Source organism: Oncorhynchus kisutch, linkage group LG30 (genome assembly GCF_002021735.2).
Source record: "Oncorhynchus kisutch isolate 150728-3 linkage group LG30, Okis_V2, whole genome shotgun sequence".
NCBI lineage: Eukaryota > Metazoa > Chordata > Actinopteri > Salmoniformes > Salmonidae > Oncorhynchus > Oncorhynchus kisutch.
This window is the reverse complement of record NC_034203.2, coordinates 46,739,536-46,766,808: the sequence shown is the minus strand read 5'-3', so window position 1 is coordinate 46,766,808 and position 27,273 is coordinate 46,739,536. Positions and strand designations below refer to the sequence as shown.

Below are 27,273 nucleotides of genomic sequence, written 5' to 3'. Positions count from 1 at the left end.
AGCTGACCTTGACCCCAAAATTACAATCTGTAGCACAGAGGGTATAAGAAACCTGGCGATTAACCAGATTTGAGGAAAGCATGTTCTCTTCTGGCTTCAGCCGTGTGCATCATAGCTCTGTCTATTCAAAACTTATTGATAGGGAACTTCTGAACAAACTAAATATTGCTATGGCAAGAAGTCTCCTCATCCAACTCCAGTCCATTCTCACAGGCTACATTAATAATTGCCATACCTGGAATTAACCGTAACATGTCGCGGTTATAGTTTCCACTGTGTGTCCTCTTCACTCGCGCACCTTCTCTCTTTTCTCAACATATTCACTCCTGTTTTGGGGGACCGCTATCTAGAGCTTAAAATAAACAGTTTATTCTCTGGGACTATTTTTTTTTCTTTTATCTCCTTGTCTTTTTCAGTTCTCATCTCTTTTGAACGTAAAAGTAACCGAAGAGGTTACGCCGTGACGTGACATTGAGCGTTTCGGGAGGTTCGCTTCAGCTGATCCCGTTACATTTAGAAAGATGGCCAGTAGTCCTGCTTAGGGGCTGAGGTTCTTTCTCTTATCTAAAGACAAAATACGTTGTAAGCAAACGTGGAGAGACAAAGGCGTTGAAAAGAAACGGAAGAAGTATGACTAGATTGCCATAACTCTTTAAAATGGCCATACGGGAATTAAAAGTGTGTCTTCTGGGAGTAAGTGAAATAAGTTATTCTCTTTGGAAATTCCTTCTGTCTGTCTGCGGTCCGGCTGTATCTCTTTATACTGGGAACACGACCGTTTGAATGTCTATCTGTCTTGCTAGAATTCGACCTCGTATAGAAACTGCATCTTTATCTCATCTTGTCGAAGAATCGTTGTACATTGGAGACATTTCTTTAGTAAAATAATGTGGAGTCGCCGCCACATAACCTAATCATAACCTTTCCCCTGACCTTGATAGGCCTTTTACAAATCCCCTTTTGTATTATGTTGTTTATTGTACTGCGGTGTTGTTGTCCTGGTCCATTGAGTGATTTCCCTTACGGTGCATTTTGTTTTGGAATGGCTCTTCTGACCAATACCAACCGTTACGCCACCATCCGGTTACATATTTGATAAAGTAACCATTCGGTCCTACAGATACAGTATGTATGTATCCTTGGTTAGCGTAAGATACACAAACAACAACAACAACAGGCTACTAGGATGCTTTAGCCAATAGCGTTGTGTATCTTCTCGAGTCTTTTGTACAGACCGAGTAACATCGAAATAGCATTTCACCAATTTCTTATTTCTTTCGGTAGGATACAGGAGTGGGCAAGTCTAGTATTGTATGTCGTTTTGTACAAGACCATTTCGACCACAACGTCAGTCCAACGATAGGGTAAGTTGTCAGAGCGTTAATACCTTGATTTTATTCAATAGGCAGCAACAAGTGTCTAATTAGCTTCCTGCCTGTCCTGTCCTGGAGACCTTTTCAGGATTATCAAGTTATAATTGCACGAAAATCTAAAATAAAACCAGTCTCAAACTCTGTCTTATGTCCAGGGAAGGAAATGAAATGAGTAAATATGTGTCGGAAGGATTTTCTTGGAAATAAGGGCTTTATATTCAAATCCAGCTTTCTCTGTCTGATTCTCTATCTGATTCTCTGTCTGATTCTCTATCTGATTCTCTGTCTGATTCTCTATCTGATTCTCTGTCTGATTCTCTATCTGATTCTCTGTCTGATTCTCTATCTGATTCTCTGTCTGATTCTCTATCTGATTCTCTGTCTGATTCTCTGTCTGATTCTCTATCTGATTCTCTGTCTGATTCTCTGTCTGATTCTCTGTCTGATTCTCTGTCTGATTCTCTGTCTGATTCTCTGTCTGATTCTCTATCTGATTCTCTGTCTGATTCTCTATCTGATTCTCTGTCTGATTCTCTGTCTGATTCTCTGTCTGATTCTCTGTCTGATTCTCTGTCTGATTCTCTGTCTGATTCTCTATCTGATTCTCTATCTGATTCTCTATCTGATTCTCTATCTGATTCTCTGATTCTCTGATTCTCTGTCTGATTCTCTATCTGATTCTCTATCTGATTCTCTGTCTGATTCTCTATCTGATTCTCTGTCTGATTCTCTGTCTGATTCTCCATCTGATTCGGTATCTCATGATAGGCTTTGGTGGTTACTGAGTCTAAAACATTCATCATCCCTCGAGGGGAAAAATAAAGTTATTCTTCTATTCTGTTTTGTCCTTCTCTGCTCTGTCCTGCTCTGACCTGTCCTGTTCTGCTCTGTCCTGTCCTGTCCTGTTCTGCTCTGTCCTGTTCTGCTCTGCTCTGTCCTGTCCTGTTCTGCTCTGTCCTGTTCTGCTCTGTCCTGTCCTGTCCTGTTCTGCTCTGTCCTGTCCTGCTCTGTCCTGTCCTGTCCTGTCCTGTTCTGCTCTGTCCTGTTCTGCTCTGTCCTGCTCTGTCCTGTTCTGCTCTGTCCTGTTCTGCTCTGTCCTGTCCTGTTCTGCTCTGTCCTGTTCTGCTCTGACCTGACCTGTCCTGTTCTGCTCTGACCTGTCCTGTCCTGTCCTGTTCTGCTCTGTCCTGTTCTGCTCTGACCTGTCCTGTTCTGCTCTGTCCTGTTCTGCTCTGTCCTGACCTGTCCTGTTCTGCTCTGACCTGTTCTGCTCTGACCTGTTCTGCTCTGACCTGTCCTGTTCTGCTCTGTCCTGACCTGTTCTGCTCTGACCTGCTCTGCTCTGTCCTGTCCTGCTCTGACCTGTCCTGTCCTGCTCTGCTCTGTCCTGTCCTGTTCTGCTCTGTCCTGTCCTGCTCTGTCCTGTCCTGCTCTGACCAGTCCTTCTTGTTCTTGACCTATTCTGTCATCAACAGTTAACACTATCCTATCATCCTCGACCGAGGTCTTAATGATTAAGACTATGCTAGGCCTAATGTTCTGTGATACTTGCAGGGCATCGTTTTTAACCAAGACGGTCCCGTGTGGACACGAACTACACAAGTTCCTCATCTGGGACACAGGGGGACAGGAAAGGGTGGGTACATCCTCTTTCTCCTTTTCCTCATCCTTTATCTGTTCCACATTCTCACTCAGTGGAGGCTGCTGATTGGAGGATGGCTTGTAATAATGAATGGAATGGTGTAAATTGAATGATATTTTAAACAACATGACTTCCATTCCATTGACTCCATTCCATTGACTCCATTCCATTGACTCCATTCCATTGACTACCATTCCATTGACTACCATTCCATTGACTCCATTCCATTGACTTCCATTCCATTGACTCCATTCCAGCCATTATTATGAGCCGTCCTCCCATCAGCAGCCTCCACTGCCCTCCCTGGTAGGGTTGCCATGTCAAAATAGGACCCAACTCATTCTGGGAGATTAGAAAAACCCGTTCACCTTGATTTCATTTTATCTAGTCAACAAGAAAATAATGTCCAAAATCAGTTTCACCGCTCGCCGGGAGGTAAAGGCTGATTCATGGAGACTGGAAGGGTCAGAAATGGGCAACTAATCACTATTTGATTTGTCCATTGGACCGAGATTTAGTTGGACGTTGTCGTCTTGTCTCGCGTTGCCATAGCCACACTTCCTGGATCCCGATGGTGTCTGTCCAATCACTGCTCCAGGTGGCTTACACAATCTTTTCTTGACTGTGTAACATATGTCTCGTCGTCATGAGAAGAATTCCTATTCTCAGAGAAGATGTGGTTTTGTTATTCTGGGACACACCATGGGTCAGAGTTCAAGGTTCATAGTATTGTTGTGGCGTGATAACTCACAGGGGTGGGGTGTAAATGGAAAAGTGTGTGTGTGTGTGTGTGTGCAAATATGTGTAGGATGGGCAATATGCTGACCAGAATGCCTCATCATTACGTCCTTAACACATGGGGGGAAAATAGCTCACAGTTGTATTGTTTTGCTATACTGTAGCTGGTATCTCATCTCTTTCTCCAAATGTATATTATTTCCTATTTGTATTTAAACTTGAATATTATTATTTTTTAACCCTAAAGCTGAACTAGTTAGTTAAACATTGTTTAAACCCAGTAATTCAGTCATATGAACTGCAACTTCCCCTTGTTCATAGCTAACTTCCTGTATGTTTGTGTTCCAGTTCCACTCGCTGGCTCCCATGTACTACCGAGGCTCTGCCGCCGCTGTCATAGTCTATGACATCACCAAACTGGTAAGGAACCCGATCAACATTCTGTGTGGATTCCAGACCAGAGACAATTACAGTGTGGCCTATTTGTGTTGTCTTGCCAACTCCTGTGGTCATTGTCATGCCAAACAGATCTGAGACCAGGGACTGTATTCAGAAAGAGTCTCACAGGAGGTGATCTAGGATCAGTTTCGCCTTTCAGATCATTATAATTAAGATTTTATATTGGACAGTTGGGGACCTGATTCTAGATCAGCACTTCTACCAGGCTAGAGAAAGGAGGCTTTGGGGGTAAAAAGCTAAGTTTGACAAATCAGTCCTGTAGTAAAGTGTAACCTGGCCATTGGTCTGTTCTGCCTGCCCTGTTCGTCTGTCTGTCTGCCCTGTTCGCCTGTCTGTCTGCTCTGTTCGCCTGTCTGTCTGCCCTGTTCTGTTCTACCTGTCTGCCCTGTTCTGTTCTATCTGTCTGTCTGCCCTGTTCTGTTCTACCTGTCTGTCTGTCTGCCCTGGTCTGTCTGTCTGCCCTGGTCTGTCTGTCTGCCCTGTTCTGTTCTACCTGTCTGTCTGTCTGCCCTGTTCTACCTTTCTGTCTGTCTGCCCTGTTCTGTTCTACCTTTCTGTCTGTCTGCCCTGTTCTGTTCTACCTTTCTGTCTGTCTGCCCTGTTCTGTTCTACCTGTCTTTCTGTCTGCCCTGTTCTGTTCTACCTTTCTGTCTGTCTGCCCTGTTCTGTTCTACCTGTCTGTCTGTCTGCCCTGTTCTGTTCTACCTGTCTGTCTGCTCTGTTCTGTTCTACCGGTCTGTCTGCCCTGTTCTGTTCTACCTGTTCTGTTCTATCTGTCTGTCTGCCCTGTTCTGTTCTGTTCTATCTGTCTGTCTGCCCTGTTCTGTTCTACCTGTCTGTCTGTCTGCCCTGTTCTACCTGTCTGTCTGTCTGCCCTGTTCTGTTCTACCTGTCTGTCTGTCTGCCCTGTTCTACCTTTCTGTCTGTCTGCCCTGTTCTGTTCTACCTGTCTTTCTGTCTGCCCTGTTCTGTTCTACCTTTCTGTCTGTCTGCCCTGTTCTGTTCTACCTTTCTGTCTGTCTGCCCTGTTCTGTTCTACCTGTCTGTCTGTCTGTCTGTCTGTCTGCCCTGTTCTGTTCTACCTGTCTGTCTGCTCTGTTCTGTTCTACCGGTCTGTCTGCTCTGTTCTGTTCTACCGGTCTGTCTGCTCTGTTCTGTTCTACCGGTCTGTCTGCCCTGTTCTGTTCTACCGGTCTGTCTGCCCTGTTCTGTTCTACCGGTCTGTCTGCCCTGTTCTGTTCTACCGGTCTGTCTGCCCTGTTCTGTTCTACCGGTCTGTCTGCCCTGTTCTGTTCTGTCTGTCTGTCTGCCCTGTTCTGTTCTACCTGTCAGGACTCTTTCCAGACACTGAAGAAATGGGTGAAGGAGTTGAAGGAGCACGGTCCTGAGGACATCATTGTAGCCTTGGCAGGGAACAAGAAAGATTTGGGGGACATCAGGTATCATCAGTCCTTCACCACTTCTGTCGAACTGTGTTTTAAAGGCTAACGTGGTCATGGAAACCCTGTTGATTGGTCGCCATGGTGTTGTGTGTTACTATTGTTGGGACTCTGCAATATAACTCTGCTCTGTAGGCCATAACAACCATTTGATTGACAGGACCTCGATGTCCACCTTTGTTACATTTATGACTAGGAAGTATTAGCCTAGGTACCAGTTAAATTATATTCTGAGCTGACATTCACACAAGGGTGTAACCTCACCACCACCAGGTTAAAGACTGTTATGGAAGCCCTGTTGATGAGTCACCACCAGGTTAAAGGCTGTTTGTTATGGAAGCCCTGTTGATGAGTCACCACCAGGTTAAAGGCTGTTTGTTATGGAAGCCCTGTTGATGAGTCACCACCAGGTTAAAGCCTGTTCTGGAAGCCCTGTTGATGAGTCACCACCAGGTTAAAGGCTGTTTGTTATGGAAGCCCTGTTGATGAGTCACCACCAGGTTAAAGGCTGTTTGTTATGGAAGCCCTGTTGATGAGTCACCACCAGGTTAAAGGCTGTTTGTTATGGAAGCCCTGTTGATGAGTCACCACCAGGTTAAAGGCTGTTTGTCATGGAAGCCCTGTTGATGAGTCACCACCAGGTTAAAGGCTGTTCCGGAAGCCCTGTTGATGAGTCACCACCAGGTTAAAGGCTGTTCTGGAAGCCCTGTTGATGAGTCACCACCAGGTTAAAGGCTGTTTGTTATGGAAGCCCTGTTGATGAGTCACCACCAGGTTAAAGGCTGTTTGTTATGGAAGCCCTGTTGATGAGTCACCACCAGGTTAAAGGCTGTTCTGGAAGCCCTGTTGATTAGTCACCACCACCATGTTAAAGGCTGTTTGTTATGGAAGCCCTGTTGATGAGTCACCACCAGGTTAAAGGCTGTTTGTTATGGAAGCCCTGTTGATGAGTCACCACCAGGTTAAAGGCTGTTTGTTATGGAAGCCCTGTTGATGAGTCACCACCAGGTTAAAGGCTGTTTGTTATGGAAGCCCTGTTGATGAGTCACCACCAGGTTAAAGACTGTTATGGAAGCCCTGTTGATGAGTCACCACCACCAGTTTAAAGGCTGTTTGTTATGGAAGCCCTGTTGATGAGTCACCATCAGGTTAAAGGCTGTTTGTTATGGAAGCCCTGTTGATGAGTCACCACCAGGTTAAAGACTGTTATGGAAGCCCTGTTGATGAGTCACCACCAGGTTAAAGGCTGTTTGTTATGGAAGCCCTGTTGATGAGTCACCACCAGGTTAAAGGCTGTTTGTTATGGAAGCCCTGTTGATGAGTCACCATCAGGTTAAAGGCTGTTCTGGAAGCCCTGTTGATGAGTCACCACCAGGTTAAAGGCTGTTTGTTATGGAAGCCCTGTTGATGAGTCACCACCAGGTTAAAGGCTGTTTGTTATGGAAGCCCTGTTGATGAGTCACCACCAGGTTAAAGGCTGTTTGTTATGGAAGCCCTGTTGGTGAGTCACCACCAGGTTAAAGACTGTTATGGAAGCCCTGTTGATGAGTCACCACCAGGTTAAATTCTGTTTGTTATGGAAGCCCTGTTGATGAGTCACCACCAGGTTAAAGGGTGTTCTGAAAGCCCTGTTGATGAGTCACCACCAGGTTAAAGCCTGTTCTGGAAGCCCTGTTGATGAGTCACCACCAGGTTAAAGGCTGTTCTGGAAGCCCTGTTGATGAGTCACCACCAGGTTAAAGGCTGTTTGTTATGGAAGCCCTGTTGATGAGTCACCACCAGGTTAAAGGCTGTTTGTTATGGAAGCCCTGTTGATGAGTCACCACCAGGTTAAAGGCTGTTTGTTATGGAAGCCCTGTTGATGAGTCACCACCAGGTTAAAGGCTGTTCTGGAAGCCCTGTTGATGAGTCACCACCAGGTTAAAGGCTGTTTGTTATGGAAGCCCTGTTGATGAGTCACCACCAGGTTAAAGGCTGTTATGGAAGCCCTGTTGATGAGTCACCACCAGGTTAAAGGCTGTTTGTTATGAAAGCCCTGTTGATGAGTCACCACCACCAGGTTAAAGGCTGTTATGGAAGCCCTGTTGATGAGTCACCACCAGGTTAAAGGCTGTTTGTTATGGAAGCCCTGTTGATGAGTCACCACCACCAGGTTAAAGGCTGTTTGTTATGGAAGCCCTGTTGATGAGTCACTACCAGGTTAAAGGCTGTTCTGGAAGCCCTGTTGATGATTCACCACCAGGTTAAAGACTGTTATGGAAGCCCTGTTGATGAGTCACCACCACCAGTTTAAAGGCTGTTTGTTATGGAAGCCCTGTTGATGAGTCACCATCAGGTTAAAGGCTGTTTGTTATGGAAGCCCTGTTGATGAGTCACCACCAGGTTAAAGACTGTTATGGAAGCCCTGTTGATGAGTCACCACCAGGCTAAAGGCTGTTATGGAAGCCCTGTTGATGAGTCACCACCAGGTTAAAGGCTGTTATGAAAGCCCTGTTGATGAGTCACCACCAGGTTAAAGGCTGTTATGGAAGCCCTGTTGATGAGTCACCACCAGGTTAAAGGCTGTTTGTTCTGGAAGCCCTGTTGATGAGTCACCACCAGGTTAAAGGCTGTTCTGGAAGCCCTGTTGATGAGTCACCACCAGGTTAAAGGCTGTTATGAAAGCCCTGTTGATGAGTCACCACCAGGTTAAAGACTGTTATGGAAGCCCTGTTGATGAGTCACCACCACCAGGTTAAAGACTGTTATGAAAGCCCTGTTGATGAGTCACCACCAGGTTAAAGGCTGTTATGGAAGCCCTGTTGATGAGTCACCACCAGGTTAAAGGCTGTTTGTTATGAAAGCCCTGTTGATGAGTCACCACCAGGTTAAAGGCTGTTATGGAAGCCCTGTTGATGAGTCACCACCAGGTTAAAGGGTGTTCTGAAAGCCCTGTTGATGAGTCACCACCAGGTTAAAGCCTGTTCTGGAAGCCCTGTTGATGAGTCACCACCAGGTTAAAGGCTGTTCTGGAAGCCCTGTTGATGAGTCACCACCAGGTTAAAGGCTGTTTGTTATGGAAGCCCTGTTGATGAGTCACCACCAGGTTAAAGGCTGTTTGTTATGGAAGCCCTGTTGATGAGTCACCACCAGGTTAAAGGCTGTTTGTTATGGAAGCCCTGTTGATGAGTCACCACCAGGTTAAAGGCTGTTCTGGAAGCCCTGTTGATGAGTCACCACCAGGTTAAAGGCTGTTTGTTATGGAAGCCCTGTTGATGAGTCACCACCAGGTTAAAGGCTGTTATGGAAGCCCTGTTGATGAGTCACCACCAGGTTAAAGGCTGTTTGTTATGAAAGCCCTGTTGATGAGTCACCACCACCAGGTTAAAGGCTGTTATGGAAGCCCTGTTGATGAGTCACCACCAGGTTAAAGGCTGTTTGTTATGGAAGCCCTGTTGATGAGTCACCACCACCAGGTTAAAGGCTGTTTGTTATGGAAGCCCTGTTGATGAGTCACTACCAGGTTAAAGGCTGTTCTGGAAGCCCTGTTGATGATTCACCACCAGGTTAAAGACTGTTATGGAAGCCCTGTTGATGAGTCACCACCACCAGTTTAAAGGCTGTTTGTTATGGAAGCCCTGTTAATGAGTCACCATCAGGTTAAAGGCTGTTTGTTATGGAAGCCCTGTTGATGAGTCACCACCAGGTTAAAGACTGTTATGGAAGCCCTGTTGATGAGTCACCACCAGGTTAAAGGCTGTTATGGAAGCCCTGTTGATGAGTCACCACCAGGTTAAAGGCTGTTATGAAAGCCCTGTTGATGAGTCACCACCAGGTTAAAGGCTGTTATGGAAGCCCTGTTGATGAGTCACCACCAGGTTAAAGGCTGTTTGTTCTGGAAGCCCTGTTGATGAGTCACCACCAGGTTAAAGGCTGTTCTGGAAGCCCTGTTGATGAGTCACCACCAGGTTAAAGGCTGTTATGAAAGCCCTGTTGATGAGTCACCACCAGGTTAAAGACTGTTATGGAAGCCCTGTTGATGAGTCACCACCACCAGGTTAAAGACTGTTATGAAAGCCCTGTTGATGAGTCACCACCAGGTTAAAGGCTGTTATGGAAGCCCTGTTGATGAGTCACCACCAGGTTAAAGGCTGTTTGTTATGAAAGCCCTGTTGATGAGTCACCACCAGGTTAAAGGCTGTTATGGAAGCCCTGTTGATGAGTCACCACCAGGTTAAAGGGTGTTCTGAAAGCCCTGTTGATGAGTCACCACCAGGTTAAAGCCTGTTCTGGAAGCCCTGTTGATGAGTCACCACCAGGTTAAAGGCTGTTCTGGAAGCCCTGTTGATGAGTCACCACCAGGTTAAAGGCTGTTTGTTATGGAAGCCCTGTTGATGAGTCACCACCAGGTTAAAGGCTGTTTGTTATGGAAGCCCTGTTGATGAGTCACCACCAGGTTAAAGGCTGTTTGTTATGGAAGCCCTGTTGATGAGTCACCACCAGGTTAAAGGCTGTTCTGGAAGCCCTGTTGATGAGTCACCACCAGGTTAAAGGCTGTTTGTTATGGAAGCCCTGTTGATGAGTCACCACCAGGTTAAAGGCTGTTATGGAAGCCCTGTTGATGAGTCACCACCAGGTTAAAGGCTGTTTGTTATGAAAGCCCTGTTGATGAGTCACCACCACCAGGTTAAAGGCTGTTATGGAAGCCCTGTTGATGAGTCACCACCAGGTTAAAGGCTGTTTGTTATGGAAGCCCTGTTGATGAGTCACCACCACCAGGTTAAAGGCTGTTTGTTATGGAAGCCCTGTTGATGAGTCACTACCAGGTTAAAGGCTGTTCTGGAAGCCCTGTTGATGATTCACCACCAGGTTAAAGACTGTTATGGAAGCCCTGTTGATGAGTCACCACCACCAGTTTAAAGGCTGTTTGTTATGGAAGCCCTGTTGATGAGTCACCATCAGGTTAAAGGCTGTTTGTTATGGAAGCCCTGTTGATGAGTCACCACCAGGTTAAAGACTGTTATGGAAGCCCTGTTGATGAGTCACCGCCAGGTTAAAGGCTGTTTGTTATGGAAGCCCTGTTGATGAGTCACCACCAGGTTAAAGGCTGTTTGTTATGGAAGCCCTGTTGATGAGTCACCACCAGGTTAAAGACTGTTCTGGAAGCCCTGTTGATGAGTCACCACCAGGTTAAAGGCTGTTATGAAAGCCCTGTTGATGAGTCACCACCAGGTTAAAGACTGTTATGGAAGCCCTGTTGATGAGTCACCACCACCAGGTTAAAGACTGTTATGAAAGCCCTGTTGATGAGTCACCACCAGGTTAAAGGCTGTTATGGAAGCCCTGTTGATGAGTCACCACCAGGTTAAAGGCTGTTTGTTATGAAAGCCCTGTTGATGAGTCACCACCAGGTTAAAGGCTGTTATGGAAGCCCTGTTGATGAGTCACCACCAGGTTAAAGGGTGTTCTGAAAGCCCTGTTGATGAGTCACCACCAGGTTAAAGCCTGTTCTGGAAGCCCTGTTGATGAGTCACCACCAGGTTAAAGGCTGTTCTGGAAGCCCTGTTGATGAGTCACCACCAGGTTAAAGGCTGTTTGTTATGGAAGCCCTGTTGATGAGTCACCACCAGGTTAAAGGCTGTTTGTTATGGAAGCCCTGTTGATGAGTCACCACCAGGTTAAAGGCTGTTTGTTATGGAAGCCCTGTTGATGAGTCACCACCAGGTTAAAGGCTGTTCTGGAAGCCCTGTTGATGAGTCACCACCAGGTTAAAGGCTGTTTGTTATGGAAGCCCTGTTGATGAGTCACCACCAGGTTAAAGGCTGTTATGGAAGCCCTGTTGATGAGTCACCACCAGGTTAAAGGCTGTTTGTTATGAAAGCCCTGTTGATGAGTCACCACCACCAGGTTAAAGGCTGTTATGGAAGCCCTGTTGATGAGTCACCACCAGGTTAAAGGCTGTTTGTTATGGAAGCCCTGTTGATGAGTCACCACCACCAGGTTAAAGGCTGTTTGTTATGGAAGCCCTGTTGATGAGTCACTACCAGGTTAAAGGCTGTTCTGGAAGCCCTGTTGATGATTCACCACCAGGTTAAAGACTGTTATGGAAGCCCTGTTGATGAGTCACCACCACCAGTTTAAAGGCTGTTTGTTATGGAAGCCCTGTTGATGAGTCACCATCAGGTTAAAGGCTGTTTGTTATGGAAGCCCTGTTGATGAGTCACCACCAGGTTAAAGACTGTTTGTTATGGAAGCCCTGTTGATGAGTCACCACCAGGTTAAAGACTGTTATGGAAGCCCTGTTGATGAGTCACCACCAGGTTAAAGACTGTTATGGAAGCCCTGTTGATGAGTCACCACCAGGTTAAAGACTGTTATGGAAGCCCTGTTGATGAGTCACCACCAGGTTAAAGACTGTTATGGAAGCCCTGTTGATGAGTCACCACCATCAGTGTAAAGGCTGTTATGGAAGCCCTGTTGATGAGTCACCACCAGGTTAAAGGCTGTTTGTTATGGAAGCCCTGTTGATGAGTCACCACCAGGTTAAAGGCTGTTCTGGAAGCCCTGTTGATGAGTCACCACCAGGTTAAAGGCTGTTTGTTATGGAAGCCCTGTTGATGAGTCACCACCAGGTTAAAGGCTGTTATGGAAGCCCTGTTGATGAGTCACCACCAGGTTAAAGGCTGTTTGTTATGAAAGCCCTGTTGATGAGTCACCACCACCAGGTTAAAGGCTGTTATGGAAGCCCTGTTGATGAGTCACCACCAGGTTAAAGGCTGTTTGTTATGGAAGCCCTGTTGATGAGTCACCACCACCAGGTTAAAGGCTGTTTGTTATGGAAGCCCTGTTGATGAGTCACTACCAGGTTAAAGGCTGTTCTGGAAGCCCTGTTGATGATTCACCACCAGGTTAAAGACTGTTATGGAAGCCCTGTTGATGAGTCACCACCACCAGTTTAAAGGCTGTTTGTTATGGAAGCCCTGTTGATGAGTCACCATCAGGTTAAAGGCTGTTTGTTATGGAAGCCCTGTTGATGAGTCACCACCAGGTTAAAGACTGTTTGTTATGGAAGCCCTGTTGATGAGTCACCACCAGGTTAAAGACTGTTATGGAAGCCCTGTTGATGAGTCACCACCAGGTTAAAGACTGTTATGGAAGCCCTGTTGATGAGTCACCACCAGGTTAAAGACTGTTATGGAAGCCCTGTTGATGAGTCACCACCAGGTTAAAGACTGTTATGGAAGCCCTGTTGATGAGTCACCACCATCAGGTTAAAGGCTGTTATGGAAGCCCTGTTGATGAGTCACCACCATGTTAAAGGCTGTTTGTTATGGAAGCCCTGTTGATGAGTCACCACCAGGTTAAAGACTGTTATGGAAGCCCTGTTGATGAGTCACCACCAGGTTAAAGACTGTTATGGAAGCCCTGTTGATGAGTCACCACCAGGTTAAAGACTGTTATGGAAGCCCTGTTGATGAGTCACCACCAGGTTAAAGACTGTTATGGAAGCCCTGTTGATGAGTCACCACCATGTTAAAGGCTGTTTGTTATGGAAGCCCTGTTGATGAGTCACCACCAGGTTAAAGGCTGTTTGTTATGGAAGCCCTGTTGATGAGTCACTACCAGGTTAAAGGCTGTTCTGGAAGCCCTGTTGATGATTCACCACCAGGTTAAAGACTGTTATGGAAGCCCTGTTGATGAGTCACCACCACCAGTTTAAAGGCTGTTTGTTATGGAAGCCCTGTTGATGAGTCACCACCAGGTTAAAGACTGTTATGGAAGCCCTGTTGATGAGTCACCACCAGGTTAAAGGCTGTTATGGAAGCCCTGTTGATGAGTCACCACCAGGTTAAAGGCTGTTATGAAAGCCCTGTTGATGAGTCACCACCAGGTTAAAGGCTGTTATGGAAGCCCTGTTGATGAGTCACCACCAGGTTAAAGACTGTTTGTTCTGGAAGCCCTGTTGATGAGTCACCACCAGGTTAAAGGCTGTTCTGGAAGCCCTGTTGATGAGTCACCACCAGGTTAAAGGCTGTTATGAAAGCCCTGTTGATGAGTCACCACCAGGTTAAAGACTGTTATGGAAGCCCTGTTGATGAGTCACCACCACCAGGTTAAAGACTGTTATGAAAGCCCTGTTGATGAGTCACCACCAGGTTAAAGGCTGTTAAGGAAGCCCTGTTGATGAGTCACCACCAGGTTAAAGGCTGTTTGTTATGAAAGCCCTGTTGATGAGTCACCACCAGGTTAAAGGCTGTTATGGAAGCCCTGTTGATGAGTCACCACCAGGTTAAAGGGTGTTCTGAAAGCCCTGTTGATGAGTCACCACCAGGTTAAAGCCTGTTCTGGAAGCCCTGTTGATGAGTCACCACCAGGTTAAAGGCTGTTCTGGAAGCCCTGTTGATGAGTCACCACCAGGTTAAAGGCTGTTTGTTATGGAAGCCCTGTTGATGAGTCACCACCAGGTTAAAGGCTGTTTGTTATGGAAGCCCTGTTGATGAGTCACCACCAGGTTAAAGGCTGTTTGTTATGGAAGCCCTGTTGATGAGTCACCACCAGGTTAAAGGCTGTTCTGGAAGCCCTGTTGATGAGTCACCACCAGGTTAAAGGCTGTTTGTTATGGAAGCCCTGTTGATGAGTCACCACCAGGTTAAAGGCTGTTATGGAAGCCCTGTTGATGAGTCACCACCAGGTTAAAGGCTGTTTGTTATGAAAGCCCTGTTGATGAGTCACCACCACCAGGTTAAAGGCTGTTATGGAAGCCCTGTTGATGAGTCACCACCAGGTTAAAGGCTGTTTGTTATGGAAGCCCTGTTGATGAGTCACCACCACCAGGTTAAAGGCTGTTTGTTATGGAAGCCCTGTTGATGAGTCACTACCAGGTTAAAGGCTGTTCTGGAAGCCCTGTTGATGATTCACCACCAGGTTAAAGACTGTTATGGAAGCCCTGTTGATGAGTCACCACCACCAGTTTAAAGGCTGTTTGTTATGGAAGCCCTGTTGATGAGTCACCATCAGGTTAAAGGCTGTTTGTTATGGAAGCCCTGTTGATGAGTCACCACCAGGTTAAAGACTGTTATGGAAGCCCTGTTGATGAGTCACCACCAGGTTAAAGGCTGTTTGTTATGGAAGCCCTGTTGATGAGTCACCACCAGGTTAAAGGCTGTTTGTTATGGAAGCCCTGTTGATGAGTCACCACCAGGTTAAAGACTGTTATGGAAGCCCTGTTGATGAGTCACCACCAGGTTAAAGACTGTTATGGAAGCCCTGTTGATGAGTCACCACCAGGTTAAAGACTGTTATGGAAGCCCTGTTGATGAGTCACCACCAGGTTAAAGACTGTTATGGAAGCCCTGTTGATGAGTCACCACCATCAGGTTAAAGGCTGTTATGGAAGCCCTGTTGATGAGTTACCACCATGTTAAAGGCTGTTTGTTATGGAAGCCCTGTTGATGAGTCACCACCAGGTTAAAGACTGTTATGGAAGCCCTGTTGATGAGTCACCACCAGGTTAAAGACTGTTATGGAAGCCCTGTTGATGAGTCACCACCAGGTTAAAGACTGTTATGGAAGCCCTGTTGATGAGTCACCACCAGGTTAAAGACTGTTATGGAAGCCCTGTTGATGAGTCACCACCATCAGGTTAAAGGCTGTTATGGAAGCCCTGTTGATGAGTCACCACCATGTTAAAGGCTGTTTGTTATGGAAGCCCTGTTGATGAGTCACCACCAGGTTAAAGGCTGTTTGTTATGGAAGCCCTGTTGATGAGTCACTACCAGGTTAAAGGCTGTTCTGGAAGCCCTGTTGATGATTCACCACCAGGTTAAAGACTGTTATGGAAGCCCTGTTGATGAGTCACCACCACCAGTTTAAAGGCTGTTTGTTATGGAAGCCCTGTTGATGAGTCACCATCAGGTTAAAGGCTGTTTGTTATGGAAGCCCTGTTGATGAGTCACCACCAGGTTAAAGACTGTTATGGAAGCCCTGTTGATGAGTCACCACCAGGTTAAAGGCTGTTATGGAAGCCCTGTTGATGAGTCACCACCAGGTTAAAGGCTGTTATGAAAGCCCTGTTGATGAGTCACCACCAGGTTAAAGGCTGTTATGGAAGCCCTGTTGATGAGTCACCACCAGGTTAAAGGCTGTTTGTTCTGGAAGCCCTGTTGATGAGTCACCACCAGGTTAAAGACTGTTCTGGAAGCCCTGTTGATGAGTCACCACCACCAGGTTAAAGACTGTTATGAAAGCCCTGTTGATGAGTCACCACCAGGTTAAAGGCTGTTATGGAAGCCCTGTTGATGAGTCACCACCAGGTTAAAGGCTGTTTGTTATGGAAGCCCTGTTGATGAGTCACCACCAGGTTAAAGGCTGTTTGTTATGGAAGCCCTGTTGATGAGTCACCACCACCAGGTTAAAGACTGTTATGAAAGCCCTGTTGATGAGTCACCACCAGGTTAAAGGCTGTTAAGGAAGCCCTGTTGATGAGTCACCACCAGGTTAAAGGCTGTTTGTTATGAAAGCCCTGTTGATGAGTCACCACCAGGTTAAAGGCTGTTATGGAAGCCCTGTTGATGAGTCACCACCAGGTTAAAGGGTGTTCTGAAAGCCCTGTTGATGAGTCACCACCAGGTTAAAGCCTGTTCTGGAAGCCCTGTTGATGAGTCACCACCAGGTTAAAGGCTGTTCTGGAAGCCCTGTTGATGAGTCACCACCAGGTTAAAGGCTGTTTGTTATGGAAGCCCTGTTGATGAGTCACCACCAGGTTAAAGGCTGTTTGTTATGGAAGCCCTGTTGATGAGTCACCACCAGGTTAAAGGCTGTTTGTTATGGAAGCCCTGTTGATGAGTCACCACCAGGTTAAAGGCTGTTCTGGAAGCCCTGTTGATGAGTCACCACCAGGTTAAAGGCTGTTTGTTATGGAAGCCCTGTTGATGAGTCACCACCAGGTTAAAGGCTGTTATGGAAGCCCTGTTGATGAGTCACCACCAGGTTAAAGGCTGTTTGTTATGAAAGCCCTGTTGATGAGTCACCACCACCAGGTTAAAGGCTGTTATGGAAGCCCTGTTGATGAGTCACCACCAGGTTAAAGGCTGTTTGTTATGGAAGCCCTGTTGATGAGTCACCACCACCAGGTTAAAGGCTGTTTGTTATGGAAGCCCTGTTGATGAGTCACTACCAGGTTAAAGGCTGTTCTGGAAGCCCTGTTGATGATTCACCACCAGGTTAAAGACTGTTATGGAAGCCCTGTTGATGAGTCACCACCACCAGTTTAAAGGCTGTTTGTTATGGAAGCCCTGTTGATGAGTCACCATCAGGTTAAAGGCTGTTTGTTATGGAAGCCCTGTTGATGAGTCACCACCAGGTTAAAGACTGTTATGGAAGCCCTGTTGATGAGTCACCACCAGGTTAAAGGCTGTTTGTTATGGAAGCCCTGTTGATGAGTCACCACCAGGTTAAAGGCTGTTTGTTATGGAAGCCCTGTTGATGAGTCACCACCAGGTTAAAGACTGTTATGGAAGCCCTGTTGATGAGTCACCACCAGGTTAAAGACTGTTATGGAAGCCCTGTTGATGAGTCACCACCAGGTTAAAGACTGTTATGGAAGCCCTGTTGATGAGTCACCACCAGGTTAAAGACTGTTATGGAAGCCCTGTTGATGAGTCACCACCATCAGGTTAAAGGCTGTTATGGAAGCCCTGTTGATGAGTTACCACCATGTTAAAGGCTGTTTGTTATGGAAGCCCTGTTGATGAGTCACCACCAGGTTAAAGACTGTTATGGAAGCCCTGTTGATGAGTCACCACCAGGTTAAAGACTGTTATGGAAGCCCTGTTGATGAGTCACCACCAGGTTAAAGACTGTTATGGAAGCCCTGTTGATGAGTCACCACCAGGTTAAAGACTGTTATGGAAGCCCTGTTGATGAGTCACCACCATCAGGTTAAAGGCTGTTATGGAAGCCCTGTTGATGAGTCACCACCATGTTAAAGGCTGTTTGTTATGGAAGCCCTGTTGATGAGTCACCACCAGGTTAAAGGCTGTTTGTTATGGAAGCCCTGTTGATGAGTCACTACCAGGTTAAAGGCTGTTCTGGAAGCCCTGTTGATGATTCACCACCAGGTTAAAGACTGTTATGGAAGCCCTGTTGATGAGTCACCACCACCAGTTTAAAGGCTGTTTGTTATGGAAGCCCTGTTGATGAGTCACCATCAGGTTAAAGGCTGTTTGTTATGGAAGCCCTGTTGATGAGTCACCACCAGGTTAAAGACTGTTATGGAAGCCCTGTTGATGAGTCACCACCAGGTTAAAGGCTGTTATGGAAGCCCTGTTGATGAGTCACCACCAGGTTAAAGGCTGTTATGAAAGCCCTGTTGATGAGTCACCACCAGGTTAAAGGCTGTTATGGAAGCCCTGTTGATGAGTCACCACCAGGTTAAAGGCTGTTTGTTCTGGAAGCCCTGTTGATGAGTCACCACCAGGTTAAAGACTGTTCTGGAAGCCCTGTTGATGAGTCACCACCACCAGGTTAAAGACTGTTATGAAAGCCCTGTTGATGAGTCACCACCAGGTTAAAGGCTGTTATGGAAGCCCTGTTGATGAGTCACCACCAGGTTAAAGGCTGTTTGTTATGGAAGCCCTGTTGATGAGTCACCACCAGGTTAAAGGCTGTTTGTTATGGAAGCCCTGTTGATGAGTCACCACCAGGTTAAAGGCTGTTTGTTATGGAAGCCCTGTTGATGAGTCACCACCAGGTTAAAGGCTGTTCTGGAAGCCCTGTTGATGAGTCACCACCAGGTTAAAGGCTGTTTGTTATGGAAGCCCTGTTGATGAGTCACCACCAGGTTAAAGGCTGTTATGGAAGCCCTGTTGATGAGTCACCACCAGGTTAAAGGCTGTTTGTTATGAAAGCCCTGTTGATGAGTCACCACCATCAGGTTAAAGGCTGTTATGGAAGCCCTGTTGATGAGTCACCACCAGGTTAAAGGCTGTTTGTTATGGAAGCCCTGTTGATGAGTCACCACCACCAGGTTAAAGGCTGTTTGTTATGGAAGCCCTGTTGATGAGTCACTACCAGGTTAAAGGCTGTTCTGGAAGCCCTGTTGATGATTCACCACCAGGTTAAAGACTGTTATGGAAGCCCTGTTGATGAGTCACCACCACCAGTTTAAAGGCTGTTTGTTATGGAAGCCCTGTTGATGAGTCACCACCAGGTTAAAGACTGTTATGGAAGCCCTGTTGATGAGTCACCACCAGGTTAAAGACTGTTATGGAAGCCCTGTTGATGAGTCACCACCATCAGGTTAAAGGCTGTTATGGAAGCCCTGTTGATGAGTCACCACCATGTTAAAGGCTGTTTGTTATGGAAGCCCTGTTGATGAGTCACCACCAGGTTAAAGGCTGTTTGTTCTGGAAGCCCTGTTGATGATTCACCACCATGTTAAAGGCTGTTATGGAAGCCCTGTTGATGAGTCACCACCAGGTTAAAGGCTGTTTGTTCTGGAAGCCCTGTTGATGAGTCACCACCAGGTTAAAGACTGTTATGGAAGCCCTGTTGATGAGTCACCACCATCAGGTTAAAGGCTGTTTGTTATGGAAGCCCTGTTGATGAGTCACCACCACCAGGTTAAAGGCTGTTATGAAAGCCCTGTTGATGAGTCACCACCACCAGGTTAAAGACTGTTATGGAAGCCCTGTTGATGAGTCACCACCAGGTTAAAGGCTGTTTGTTATGGAAGCCCTGTTGATGAGTCACCACCAGGTTAAAGGCTGTTTGTTATGAAAGCCCTGTTGATGAGTCACCACCAGGTTAAAGGCTGTTATGGAAGCCCTGTTGATGAGTCACCACCAGGTTAAAGGCTGTTATGAAAGCCCTGTTGATGAGTCACCACCAGGTTAAAGGCTGTTATGGAAGCCCTGTTGATGAGTCACCACCAGGTTAAAGGCTGTTTGTTCTGGAAGCCCTGTTGATGAGTCACCACCAGGTTAAAGGCTGTTCTGGAAGCCCTGTTGATGAGTCACCACCAGGTTAAAGGCTGTTATGAAAGCCCTGTTGATGAGTCACCACCAGGTTAAAGACTGTTATGGAAGCCCTGTTGATGAGTCACCACCACCAGGTTAAAGACTGTTATGAAAGCCCTGTTGATGAGTCACCACCAGGTTAAAGGCTGTTATGGAAGCCCTGTTGATGAGTCACCACCAGGTTAAAGGCTGTTTGTTATGAAAGCCCTGTTGATGAGTCACCACCAGGTTAAAGGCTGTTATGGAAGCCCTGTTGATGAGTCACCACCAGGTTAAAGGCTGTTTGTTATGAAAGCCCTGTTGATGAGTCACCACCAGGTTAAAGGCTGTTCTGGAAGCCCTGTTGATGAGTCACCACCAGGTTAAAGGCTGTTATGAAAGCCCTGTTGATGAGTCACCACCAGGTTAAAGACTGTTATGGAAGCCCTGTTGATGAGTCACCACCACCAGGTTAAAGACTGTTATGGAAGCCCTGTTGATGAGTCACCACCAGGTTAAAGGCTGTTTGTTATGGAAGCCCTGTTGATGAGTCACCACCAGGTTAAAGGCTGTTTGTTATGAAAGCCCTGTTGATGAGTCACCACCAGGTTAAAGGCTGTTATGGAAGCCCTGTTGATGAGTCACCACCAGGTTAAAGGCTGTTATGAAAGCCCTGTTGATGAGTCACCACCAGGTTAAAGGCTGTTATGGAAGCCCTGTTGATGAGTCACCACCAGGTTAAAGGCTGTTTGTTATGGAAGCCCTGTTGATGAGTCACCACCAGGTTAAAGGCTGTTTGTTATGAAAGCCCTGTTGATGAGTCACCACCAGGTTAAAGGCTGTTATGGAAGCCCTGTTGATGAGTCACCACCAGGTTAAAGGCTGTTATGAAAGCCCTGTTGATGAGTCACCACCAGGTTAAAGGCTGTTATGGAAGCCCTGTTGATGAGTCACCACCAGGTTAAAGGCTGTTTGTTCTGGAAGCCCTGTTGATGAGTCACCACCAGGTTAAAGGCTGTTCTGGAAGCCCTGTTGATGAGTCACCACCAGGTTAAAGGCTGTTATGAAAGCCCTGTTGATGAGTCACCACCAGGTTAAAGACTGTTATGGAAGCCCTGTTGATGAGTCACCACCACCAGGTTAAAGACTGTTATGAAAGCCCTGTTGATGAGTCACCACCAGGTTAAAGGCTGTTATGGAAGCCCTGTTGATGAGTCACCACCAGGTTAAAGCCTGTTTGTTATGAAAGCCCTGTTGATGAGTCACCACCAGGTTAAAGGCTGTTATGGAAGCCCTGTTGATGAGTCACCACCAGGTTAAAGGCTGTTTGTTATGAAAGCCCTGTTGATGAGTCACCACCAGGTTAAAGGCTGTTCTGGAAGCCCTGTTGATGAGTCACCACCAGGTTAAAGGCTGTTATGAAAGCCCTGTTGATGAGTCACCACCAGGTTAAAGACTGTTATGGAAGCCCTGTTGATGAGTCACCACCACCAGGTTAAAGACTGTTATGGAAGCCCTGTTGATGAGTCACCACCAGGTTAAAGGCTGTTTGTTATGGAAGCCCTGTTGATGAGTCACCACCAGGTTAAAGGCTGTTTGTTATGAAAGCCCTGTTGATGAGTCACCACCAGGTTAAAGGCTGTTATGGAAGCCCTGTTGATGAGTCACCACCAGGTTAAAGGCTGTTATGAAAGCCCTGTTGATGAGTCACCACCAGGTTAAAGGCTGTTATGGAAGCCCTGTTGATGAGTCACCACCAGGTTAAAGGCTGTTTGTTCTGGAAGCCCTGTTGATGAGTCACCACCAGGTTAAAGGCTGTTCTGGAAGCCCTGTTGATGAGTCACCACCAGGTTAAAGGCTGTTATGAAAGCCCTGTTGATGAGTCACCACCAGGTTAAAGACTGTTATGGAAGCCCTGTTGATGAGTCACCACCACCAGGTTAAAGACTGTTCTGGAAGCCCTGTTGATGAGTCACCACCAGGTTAAAGGCTGTTATGGAAGCCCTGTTGATGAGTCACCACCAGGTTAAAGGCTGTTTGTTATGAAAGCCATGTTGCTGAGTCACCACCACCAGGTTAAAGGCTGTTCTGGAAGCCCTGTTGATGAGTCACCACCAGCTTAAAGGCTGTTCTGGAAGCCCTGTTGATGAGTCACCACCAGGTTAAAGGCTGTTATGAAAGCCCTGTTGATGAGTCACCATCAGGTTAAAGGCTGTTCTGGAAGCCCTGTTGATGAGTCACCATCAGGTTAAAGGCTGTTTGTTATGGAAGCCCTGTTGATGAGTCACCACCAGGTTAAAGGCTGTTCTGGAAGCCCTGTTGATGAGTCACCACCAGGTTAAAGGCTGTTCTGGAAGCCCTGTTGATGAGTCACCACCAGGTTAAAGACTGTTATGAAAGCCCTGTTGATGAGTCACCACCAGGTTAAAGGCTGTTATGGAAGCCCTGTTGATGAGTCACCACCACCAGGTTAAAGACTGTTATGGAAGCCCTGTTGATGAGTCACCACCAGGTTAAAGGCTGTTATGGAAGCCCTGTTGATGAGTCACCACCAGGTTAAAGGCTGTTTGTTATGAAAGCCCTGTTGATGAGTCACCACCACCAGGTTAAAGGCTGTTCTGGAAGCCCTGTTGATGAGTCACCACCAGCTTAAAGGCTGTTTGTTATGAAAGCCCTGTTGATGAGTCACCACCACCAGGTTAAAGGCTGTTATGGGAGCCCTGTTGATGAGTCACCACCAGCTTAAAGGCTGTTCTGGAAGCCCTGTTGATGAGTCACCACCAGGTTAAAGGCTGTTATGAAAGCCCTGTTGATGAGTCACCATCAGGTTAAAGGCTGTTCTGGAAGCCCTGTTGATGAGTCACCATCAGGTTAAAGGCTGTTTGTTATGGAAGCCCTGTTGATGAGTCACCACCACCAGGTTAAAGAAGGTTATGGAAGCCCTGTTGATGAGTCAACCCAAGCTGTAGTTTATACTATCTCTTTTAACAGGGAAGTTCCTATGAAGGAAGCTAAGGACTTTGCTGAGTCTATTGCAGCAATCTTCATGGAGACCAGCGCCAGAAACGCTGTCAATGTGGAGGAGCTCTTTCAGAAGATCAGTAAGTGTTTTAGTTTAGAGTTCATGTTGGCGTGGTGGTTCGTTACATACGACCACATCAAACACGGTTTAGTTTGTTTTATCAGAAATTGTTATGCAATATGTTCCATGGGTCGGCTGGTTAGATTGTTGGACTAGTAACCGAAAGTTTACCCCACTGTTCCTAGGCCCGTCATTAAAAAATAAGAATAAGAATTTGTTCTTAACTGACTTGCCTAGTCAAATAAAGGTTACATTTAACATAAAATAAAAAGTCACTAAACTAAATAGTGAATATCTTTTGATGTGTGTTTGTTGTAGACACTCACATTCCATTCAACCTCGTCAGACAGAGTAGCACCATTCAGTAGCATCTCTCTTAGGGACAAATCTGAACTTCTACTTCATTCAGTACAGTGCCTGTTAGCATCTCTGTTAGGGACAAATCTGAACTTCTACTTCATTCAGTACAGTGCCTGTTAGCATCTCTCTTAGGGACAAATCTGAACTTCTACTTCATTCAGTACAGTGCCTGTTAGCATCTCTGTCAGGGACAAATCAGAATTTCTACTTCATTCAGATTTTCACTTAAAGGGATAGTTAAGATTCACCACTTAAAGGGATAGTGTGAGATCTTGGCAATTAAGCCCTTTTTTCTACATACCCACAGTCAAATGAACTCATGGATAACATTTGTATGTCTCTGCGTGCCGTTTGAAGGAAGGTATCTCCTGGAGCCATTGCTTACGCTAGTTACTCCAGAAACGACCTCAACTTCCTTCAAAACTGCACCTGGTTGTTTAAACTGCACCTGGTTGTTTAAACTGCACCTTCAAAACATCCTGCGTTGTGTTTCAGGTAAACAGATTCCGCCTCTGGAGAATCCAGACGTTGACAGCAACGAGTCCTTCAAGTTAACCCGGCATCCATCTAACAAACTCTGCTGCTAGTAAGACTACTGCTGAGTCCCAAATAGACCCCGAGCACCCTGCCCTCGCCTAGACCATAGCACCCTACCCCCCCCCCCCCCCCCCCCCTAACACAGAGTCACTGCTCTCGATTGGACAGGTGCATGATCCACCTATCTAGCTTATCTGACGTCAACTTGGAGATCTCAACACGTTTCCTCTTGGATCTACATGAAGGTTTAGGGAGTAAGGAGTCGGTTCAGAATTCAGCATCAGATTTGCCAGTGAGATTATCACTGTCCTTGGTTCCACACACACAAGGCTGCATGGATCACAGGGTCCACAATGCGACATTGTAGTACACTGCTGCGTGGATTCAACTACTCATTGTCCACCTCCACACAGTCCACCATACATATACAGTGCATTGGTCTCAGGGGAGAGGAGGAGGACAACATGGCTTTGGCTTGTGATAGATCAGACCCTCTCACCTGTTGCATATTAACCAGCATTCCAGGACCAGAAACCACCCCTATAACCCATAGAAAGATGCAGTAACCCATATAAGGATACAGTAACCCATAGAAAGATGCAGTAACCCATAGAAAGATGCAGTAACCCATAGAAAGATGCAGTAACCCATATAAGGATACAGAAACCCATATAAGGATACAGTAACCCATATAAGGATACAGTAACCCATAAGGATACAGTAACTCATAGAAGGATACAGTAACCCATAGAAAGATGCAGTAACCCATATAAGGATACAGAAACCCATATAAGAATACAGTAACTCATAGAAGGATTCAGTAACCCATATAAGGATACAGTAACCCATATAAGGATACAGAAACCCATATAAGGATACAGTAACCCATATAAGGATACAGTAACCCATATAAGGATACAGTAACTCATAGAAGGATACAGTAACCCATAGAAAGATGCAGTAACCCATATAAGGATACAGTAGGTGGACATTTTGCCATATTGCTTATACCTATCCAATCCTCCTCTCAGATTGACTCCAGTGCCTTGGTAAGATGTGTTGTAAGTGTCGTTTCTGGACTGGGCCTGTGTGTGCTGACTCAGGAGGGGAACCAGTTTGTCGCCCTCTAGTGTTTTTGGTAAGAGATTAACATCAGAAAATGGATCCTGTTAAACAGAATTTAAAGGAGAACTGCGCTTCCTGATTTGGCCACGATTTCATCAATTCTCATTAAGAAATGCTAGAGGCCATGACTGTAGGTAGACAAACTGTTGTCACAAAGTTGGAAGCACAGAATCGTCTAGAATGTCATTGTTATGCTGTAACGTTAGGATTTCCCTTCACTGGAACGAAGGGGCCCGAACCATGAAAAACAGACCCAGACCATTATTCCTCCTCCGCCAAACTTTAAAGTTGACACTATGCATTCGGGCAGGTAGTGTTCTCCTGGCATCCGCCAAATCCAGATTTGTTCATCGGACTGCCAGATGGTGAAGCGTGATTCATCACTACAGAGAATGTGTTTCCACTGCTCCAGAGTCCAATAGCGGCGAGCTTTACACCACTCCAGCCGACGCTTGGCATTACGCATGGTGATCTTAGGTTTCTGTGCGTCTGCAAAAAAGGGGGCATGAATTGTTGACGTGATTGTTATCCAAACCCTCAAGTAAAGTCATGACTCAGTCATTTACCAAACTCTTGTTTTGGATGAGACTGACTTTATGACCAAAAATTATTCTATTTTAAACATTGTAGTCAATTTGGACATCTTTTTTTTTGTAGAAATGAGAGATTCTGACTCATAGTGATGTCATAATGGCTGTTTTAAAAATGGAGGGATTAGTTCTAAGGGTCAGTTGACCTTTAAAAAAAACAATAGACACAGAGACTTTTATACATGGTAGGTGTACGCCTACTGGGATATGTTTTTAATTCATATTCAGCAGCACAATATATATTTTTTAAACATTTTAATCCTGAAAATCGAAACATGTTAGTAGATCTCATCTCTAACGCGCTGTTCTTGAACATTTGGATAAATTGCGCAAATATTGAATAATCTAGTTGAGTTTAATGACGTTTCTTAAAATGACACAAAATACGAAGCAGACTAGAGATTACGTTCTGAATTCTTATACGATATAGAGATTACAATCCAAATTCTCATTAACCGAATATGCAGTCAACAGTTGAGCAGATCCAGTGATTGCATTGTTGCCTTGTGGCTCCGGGAATCGCGTAGATCAATACATAGAATCTCTTTGTAGCTGCCGACATTGATATCGATTGCATGAATTTGGTTTCGCCAACTTTTTCCCATCGATTGCTGGTATAGAATATGTATTTTGAGAATGTATGAGATGTTCAAAATGTATTTGAAGGACGAAGTAGCATGAATTCGAATACCTGAGTTGCCATGTCTTGTTTTTTTTTTGTTGCTATGTTGTAATTATCATCCATATGTTGTCATGATTATGTAATATTGACCAACTACTGAAAAAGGGGCCACTATCACAATAAATACAACTATTGACAACTATAATTGTATTTACTGATTGATCGGTGGACTAACTACTGTATCTGTGAGGTAATATAGCCTCTTCGATTCAACCACTCGGGAGGAGATTTTAAAGTGGCACTTTTATGTAGCTAGTTCCTGCACTTTCTCATGAAAAACAATGATACAGTATTAATGACGACATTTGATGACTACATTCCCTAACAACGCCACACCAATGTGGTGTTGGTAATAGCTGAATTGCCGTAAAGTAGACCTAGTTAAAAGGATGTGTCGAACTGTACAACAGATGTACCTTTTGAAAGTATGAAGCTGAGTTAACAGCAAACAGTCCTTGCGGATCTAAGAAGTGCCATATGTTTTGGATTTTAATTTTTAATTTTTTAAATAAATGTACTTTGTTGGGAAGATACTATCGATGAGACAATTTTTTATTTTTGTTCCATATTTTGTTTCTATTTAGATTTTGTACCATGTCGGACATTTTGTCTGTGTACAGTTATACACACACAGAGGTGTTGGCTCACAATACTGAGATGTAGTATTCTGTACAAACTTGACAAATATCAAGTGTCCAAGTGTGGCATCAATAAAACTAGACTTGGACACTTCCCGGCCTGAGTTTGCCTGTAACCATTTATAGGTACAGGGTAGCCTAGTGTTGGACTAGTAACCGGAAGGTTGCGAGTTCAAACCCCCGAGCTGACAAGGTACAAATCTGTCGTTCTGCCCCTGAACAAGGCAGTTAACCCACTGTTCCTAGGCCGTCATTAAAAATAAGAATATGTTCTTAACTGACTTACCTGGTTAAATAAAGGTAAAATAAAAATAAATAAATAAAATTCTGCAACGCAAAACCAAGTGTCTTTGTTTTCCCTCTGTAGACCAAATCTAATATGACATTTATTATTCATATTTATATATATATATTTTTTTGTGTGTGTACTTGACTCAAGTTATTCCCTTTTCTATAACACAATAACATGTTATATATTATGAATCTGTCTGATAATAAAGTGGTATTACTTGTTTTTTCTCTTGGTTCTTTATCTCTTTTGTTTCTGTTGAGTTGTCGCCTCTGTAGAATGACAATTGTAAAAGTTGTCCCTCTGATCCACAAATGGACTGTTTTCTCATACTATATATCTA

General features: G+C 45.4%; 1 protein-coding gene across 1 annotated transcript; it reads left to right on the top strand.

The window, feature by feature from the left end:
* Window positions 1-430: 430 nt before the first annotated feature.
* On the top strand, window positions 431-26,148 carry LOC109884714 (ras-related protein Rab-31-like). The gene is made up of 7 exons (XM_020476643.2): window positions 431-693; window positions 1,285-1,364; window positions 2,928-3,009; window positions 4,102-4,173; window positions 5,545-5,651; window positions 22,619-22,728; window positions 23,565-26,148. Exons 1-7 carry the CDS (start codon window positions 658-660, stop codon window positions 23,654-23,656), a joined length of 579 nt encoding a protein of 192 aa, XP_020332232.2. The 5' UTR covers window positions 431-657; the 3' UTR covers window positions 23,657-26,148.
* The last annotated feature ends 1,125 nt before the right edge of the window (window positions 26,149-27,273 follow it).